Below are 6,622 nucleotides of genomic sequence, written 5' to 3'. Positions count from 1 at the left end.
CGGCGGTGACAGCGCGGAAGGGAAGTCGGATCGTGCAGGGGAGGAGCGGGCGGGGTCCCGACGGGCACAAGGACGAGGGTCTCCAGCGTTTCTCGTTGTCTCCCGCAGGATGAAGACCATCCTCAGCAACCAGACTGTGGACATCCCCGAGCAAGGTCAGTCCGCGCCGCGTGCGGAAGGCGCCGGCCGTGCCGCCCCCGCAGCCCGTAACGCGTGTTCGCCTTTGGTCCGCAGTGGGAGTTTCGCTGAAGGGCCGGACGGTCATCGTGAAGGGGCCCCGAGGAACCTTGAGGAGGGATTTCAACCACATCAACGTGGAGCTGTCCCTCCTGGGAAAGAAGCACAAGAAGGTGGGTGCTGCACTGGCCCTTTCGCTGCCCGGAGACAGGCGGGAGCTTTATAGTTGGCTTAAAAATGTCTTGGTGGTGGAGGAGAGTGACCAAAAATGTTCAGCAGCGGGTGAGTTGTTAGGTAGGTTTTGCTTTGTTTTCTGAGAAAGGTTGATCTGGTGGAAGCGTGGCGCCTCCTCGGGCGCTGTGGGAGTGAATACGTAGATGGCATTCTTCTGTAGTGACAGTTACAGGAAAAGGAGTTGATTGCTGTATGTTGTTCTACAAACTGGCTCTTTTAGAGGATAAAAATAATTTTTTTAGATTTCCACAAACTGCAAGTTATATTAGGAGAGGAGAGATGAATAAATGCATGATTTTTCTTATTGTCTCAGAAAGTATAGGAAAATATCAAGAGTGACTGATTTCAGCTACTGTTTCACAAACATCGAGTGTTTCATTAAAACAGTGGATCCACACAGAGTGTTTCTTTTAAGTTGATTGTGCATAGCAGGCAGACTTTAGAACAATATGCTTAGCAATTGCTAATGCATCCTTTAGCTCAGGATTGTATATTTATCTACCCCAGCTCTTTGGAAGACTTGTTAGTGGCAAGACCTGAAGAAAACAAACGTTTCTCCCATGTCTCAGGTTAGGATTTAAAAGAGGAACGAGGTGGGCCTTTAGTAGGTAGTCTGTCAAATAAACAAAACAGTTCTGTGTTTCTGTTTGGTGGGCTTTAAGTAGTTTATCTGAAAGTTTTGTTCCTCATTTGTCACAAAGTTGTTTTGTTGCTGGTTTTGAAGTGTAGCTGAAAGCTTTGTCAATGTGATTTTTGATGCAGCTGCGTGTTGACAAGTGGTGGGGTAACAGAAAGGAGCTGGCCACAGTTCCCACGATTTGCAGCCATGTACAGAACATGATCAAGGGGGTCACTCTGGTAAGTTGTGTTTGGAACCAGATCACTGCTGCCCTTTTTGTTACTTGCAGTGAGAGCCTTTTACTTCATGGAGGGAGAGCGTTGCTAAGCATCCAGGATGCAGCTTCTTTCTGCTTGTGCTTTTTGTCTTGCCTTTGCTGTCAGGCACGTTCTGGGGGTGGAGGGAGGGATGAATGTCTCAGGCTCAGTGTCCTGCCCTTTTTCAGGAGCTGTTGCTGCACCTTGGCTGTAGTTTCCCCTGGAAGCTTGGTGCATGTGTTCTGTGTTCGGGCCTGTTTCAATGTCTGCTTGTGTCCCATGTCCCAGGGCTTCCGCTACAAGATGCGGTCGGTGTACGCTCACTTCCCCATCAACGTGGTCATCCAGGAGAACGGCTCACTGGTGGAGATCCGCAACTTCCTGGGAGAGAAGTACATCCGCAGAGTGAGGATGAGGCCAGGTGAGCCTCTCTGCAGGTGTATCCTGCTGGTTCTAACTAGGCTTTCCAAGCTCTTTTCTTTGGGCTCTGCCACTGAGAATGGGAGAGGATGAATAATTGTTGGAGCAGAATGTGCTTGTCTGAATTGATGTAATCTTCTTAGGATACCATTGCCATGGTTCAGATTTATTATTAATAATACCTCTGTAGTTTTACTAGTGAGAGTTAGCTAACAGCCAGTCTGGAGTTAGTTACTGTAGTACAAGGGATCCAGGATTTACTGCAGTCACTGGGAGATCTTAACACTGTTGATACTTGGTAACCTGCAGCTGCTTAGTGTTAAAATTGCATTTCTGTTTTAAAACACTGCGCATGAACTAGGTTCATAGCACATTATAGTTTTGGTCTTTAAGATGTTCTAGTTTGAATTTGCTGATTATCTAGGAGCATTCACAATAAACTTAGAAATTATCTTCTTACTGGCTGTTTTTGGAGTTTCAGTAAAATGTCTAACAGAAAAGCAGGCACTTGATGGAGCTTGTTAAACTTCTGAAAGGAGGCAATGAAACGTCATAAACAGAGTTGCATAAAGACTGTAGGAAAGACATCCCATATCCATTTGGTTTTTTCTAACTCATTTCTGGTGAGGGTATGGGTAAGGACATTTAATGTGACTGATGATGTTTTGGGGTGACTGTAGAGGAATGCATCAGAACTTGTCCCAAAACACTGGTGGATAACAGTGCAGCAGAGTTACAGGGTTTTTGATATACTGTGGGATATTAAAGGTGGGTTTGATTATTGTATTTGATTTTTTTTAAAGTCAGCATTTACTGTTAGTAATAGGCTGCCTTAAAATCCAATATCTGGTCATTAAATAGATGAAACTGTAAAAACTTCTGTTACTGCCCTTCAAAATTCAAGTTTCCTGTTAGATTCTCGAATGTTGTCATGTTTACTCCGCGTGAGTATTTGCACAAACTGTGAGTTATATTAGGAGAGGAGAGATAAATAAATGCATGATTTTTCATATTGTCTCAAAAAGTATAAAAAAATATCCAGTGACTGATTTCAGCTACTGTTTCACAAAGATTGAGTGTTAGTGTAAACACAGTACATGATATGACAGGGAGCAGGTGTTTTTTAATGGATTTTGATTGTTCTGTGATTGCTGACTCCAGTGTTGTCTTAATGAGCACAAACCTGTGGGAGATGGCACCACCTTGCTGACAGAGCCGTGCTGGCAAACTGCTGGCTTGTGCACAGTGTTGGTGATTGATGCTCTAATGTAATAATGGGTAAGCAGGAGTATCACTTTAGTAGCTTTCACTCCAGAGTATGACTTACACTAATCTTTAATTGAAACTGCGAGGGAGGACAGCCCTGGAATGGATTTGAGGCACTCTCTTTAACAAAGTGATAGAAGCTAATTATTGTCTTGAACACTAGTGTCTAGATATGTAAATTGGGACAGGACATTAATGTTTCTTTAATATACTTAACACCTTCAGCAGTGTGAATTATGTGTTTGCCTTTCCATAGGTGTTACCTGTGCAGTATCTCAGGCCCAGAAAGATGAGCTGATCCTTGAAGGGAATGACATTGAGCTGGTCTCCAATTCAGGTTTGTGAAAGTAGATGTGTGGAAAATTGTATGGAAACTTGTATCTGAAGATGGCAGCTTAGCAAACTCTTTACCTCAAACCCTGAGGTAAACAACAGCACAGATTTTTTTTTTTTTTGCTCTAGTCACTGTAATTGCTTTTCATAGTTCCTTACTCTGTTTCTAAGCTTAAAGGTGTTTTTACAATTCTGCAGAACCTTCTTCAAGTCAGCACTTACGGCCTTTTTGGCACCAAACTTTTCAGCTTTTCAGTTGTACATGTGTGCAGTAATGAAGTGCTACTGCCCTGAGCTGAGCTCAGTGAAATGCATCCTATTTTCATTAGACCTTACAGGATTTAAAGTTGGTAATTCCTGTCTCTAGGTGACAGTCCTGTTTGTTAGATGAAATACTGGAGCATGAACAAAGGCTACAAGTTGGCTTGGACCTTTTGGCTTTGTGCTAACAGTCTCACTTTGTCTGCAGCTGCTTTGATCCAGCAAGCCACCACAGTCAAGAACAAAGATATCAGGAAATTCTTGGATGGTATCTATGTTTCTGAGAAGGGAACAGTGCAGCAGGCAGATGAGTAAAACTCACAGGTTGGTATCATCTTAATACACATTGTACATCTTCTCTGTAGAGATGGGGACTTGTCAAGGTTTATCTGCTTCAACATGCGCATGGTTAAGCAGGTTCCCAGTAGGGATGAGATTTTGTTTGTAAAATATGCCATAAGATGCATCATAAAACTTAAATTTTGGGAGGTCTTTCAACAGCAGTTTTCCATCTTTTCATGAACTTGGCCTTTTTCTACTACTATATGGAGAAAACCTGGCTCTCCAGTGCTGTACTCTGCATTGTGAATGCAAGCTGCAGTGCTAGCTGAGAATTTAAAAACAGCTGACCTGGCCTAATAGACTGATTTACAGAGAAGACCTCAGACTAATGTTCCTCCTGGTTGGACACTGCCCTCACTAAAGTGGTGGACAGCACCCAGTTTATATGTAAAGGCTTTCTGAGCAGTTAATACATAAATGCTGGTAAACAGGTCAGTTTAACAAGGACAACTATTTACATTGTCCATGGGTATTGTTACTGAAGTTGAGTACAAGGATATGGGGATAATTTAGGAATTTAAACTGCTAAAGGAATTCGATGCTTTTCAGCTGTGTGTGGTTCCTTACATAGTACAAAACACCTGTGCAGGATGAGACAGTCTGACTTGCAAATAAAAATAAATTCTGTGCTGTGTGCCTTGAGAACCTAAGCTTGAGGCAGGATGTAGATGAAGTGAGTTTCATAAACCCGTTTTTTTATAAATCATCTTCCAGATACCAAACATTTGCAAGCCTCTGAAAAAATAACATCTAGTACTGTTCCAAGTGCCTTGAGAGATGGAGCAACTTACTACATTTGTTGAACAGTTGAGCTGTTGTGCTTGAAGGCATCTTTAAGTAATCTTGTCTGTGTAAAATCAAGCAAATTCTTTAAACTATTAATGTCTGTCTTGCATTAAAATCATCAGGTCAATAAACATCAAATGGTTATAAACTTTCAGTTGCACTGTAAAATCTTTCTAAAATCTCTTTATGTTTTATTTACAGCTGTCTGGACCCCCAGCGGTATTTACCGCGAGACATTGTCCAGCTATTCCAGCTGGTACAAGGTGATGATGCCCTTAGAGGCTTAGTAGAATAAACTATATTTCCTATCTTGAGTTTGTTTGGGTTTTTTTTAAGAACTAAATGGTGATTGCATGAACCTGATGGCTTTTAGAGAAGCAGATTGCACAGTGGGTCCACCCTACCAATGTGTTTTCAAACCATGGCACTTCATTCAGACTGAATGAATGTGCTCAGAGACTGGTAGGGCAGTGTGTAGGCTGTGCTACCGTGATCTTTTTGTGACAAAGTCATGAAATAGCATTTTTGAATCACAGCATTAAGAAATAATAAAAGCATTTTTATCACAGGGTAGACCAGTGTTCTTTCACATCTTTTCTCAAGCTTCAGACTTGTGGTGACAGAATCTGAAGCAGATGAAAAACAAAACTGAAATGAGTAGAACGAGATTTGTAAAACCATTTAAACTAAATACATAGATGGAAGCAGTAGTCTGAAAACACAATGCTTTATTTTTATTGCTTAATTAAGAAGACAAGGGACTTGACCTCAAAGCTCAATCAGAGTGTATTGTTGAGTTTCACCAGCAGTGATTTGTTACCTGGGGACACATCTTGGTTTCTTCACTGCTAATCTTGCCATGTAGCAACATCTAACTGGGAGGTTGTGCTATTTCTGTGCAGTAGTAAAATCCACGTTATCGCTTGCTCCATTCAATTTGGAAAAAGTATATAAAATACCAGGATAGTGCAGAAACATACCTGGCAACAAGTTGCTAAAGCATCCCAGACGTGTTAAAAAATTCCAAAAACTGCCCGAAGATCCACTTGTATAACGACAAGTGCAATTTACATTAATTAATAGTAACTATTAACCCACTCTCTTGAGTGGGTTAATAGTTACTATTTATTTAGATGTTCTCTGCTAGTAAAAATTTTTATGGCTGCACCATTTTGGAGATAAAAAATAGTGATTGCATATGGTTTTGTCTCCAGTTACATTTGCTTAAAACTACTTCACCCAATCTGTAAGGGATCTCTTGGTCAGTAATGGAGTTAACTTGGTTTTGGCCTTTTAGGGGTATCTTCAGAAGCTGGCCTGGCACATTTCATTTCTGGTGTTGTACTTAGTTGAAGGTTTGTGGGGTTTAATAACACTTCTAAACCCTAACAGCTTCAGTTTCATGCTGAACAACACTCATAACATGAATACACATCACAAGACTTACAAAGGTGCATATCAGTTCTCAAAAGTCGCTCTTTGCAAGTAAAGCTGTATTATAGGTTATTCCAAGGCATAGGAGGGTCATAATTTTTATATTTTTTTAACAGATGAAGTTATCTTCTAAGTACAGTAGGTGGATAAAAGTAATTTCACTAGAAACAAGTGCCATGGCTCTTCTTCCTGTGAATGTGATTACTTTGTTTTTGAATGAAATGCTGGTGTGTGTGGCTGGAGTGACTCAGTGCTTTTCCTCAGTTGTCTGAGCAGTATTGTCCACTGTAGAATGCAGTGATGGATGTCACTGAAAGTGGGCTTGTGCCCCCTTCTAAAATGAGAGACAGATGCATTTGATGCTTTTTGCCTTAAAATGTTTCCTTCTTTTTCTTTTGTGAAAAAAAATAATAGCTAAAAGCAAACTGAGGGTAGAGAAAAGGCAGCAGGCAAAGAATATTAACGGCTTCTTCTGAGAAATAAACAAGCAGAA

The 6,622-nt window shown here is 41.2% G+C and overlaps 2 protein-coding genes across 3 annotated transcripts in view; one reads left to right on the top strand and one right to left on the bottom strand.

The window, feature by feature from the left end:
* The first annotated feature begins 6 nt into the window (after positions 1-6).
* On the top strand, positions 7-5,009 carry RPL9 (ribosomal protein L9). Of its 2 annotated transcripts, none has more exons than XM_005415459.2 (7): positions 7-155; positions 235-350; positions 1,174-1,269; positions 1,576-1,708; positions 3,230-3,310; positions 3,776-3,891; positions 4,897-5,009. In XM_005415459.2, the coding sequence occupies exons 1-6, from the start codon at positions 110-112 to the stop codon at positions 3,880-3,882; spliced, it is 579 nt and encodes a 192-aa protein (XP_005415516.1). In that variant the 5' UTR covers positions 7-109; the 3' UTR covers positions 3,883-3,891; positions 4,897-5,009. The 2 variants fall into 2 exon arrangements, with proteins under 2 accessions (XP_005415516.1, XP_030912311.1); XM_031056451.1 differs by lacking the exon at positions 4,897-5,009 and adding an exon at positions 4,624-4,843 and having other exon boundaries at positions 55-155.
* Positions 5,010-6,463: 1,454 nt separating this feature from the next.
* Positions 6,464-6,622, bottom strand: part of KLB (klotho beta) — a 15,179-nt gene continuing 15,020 nt past the window's right edge. The window contains 1 exon segment of the mRNA XM_031066624.1: positions 6,464-6,622. This exon segment is cut by the window's right edge and continues 44 nt beyond it. Within this exon segment, the coding sequence (XP_030922484.1) occupies positions 6,464-6,622 (159 nt within the window).

This window comes from Geospiza fortis, unplaced genomic scaffold, assembly GCF_000277835.1.
Source record: "Geospiza fortis unplaced genomic scaffold, GeoFor_1.0 scaffold40, whole genome shotgun sequence".
NCBI lineage: Eukaryota > Metazoa > Chordata > Aves > Passeriformes > Thraupidae > Geospiza > Geospiza fortis.
The sequence above is the reverse complement of the archived record's forward strand: the minus strand, read 5'-3'. Positions and strand labels throughout refer to the sequence as shown.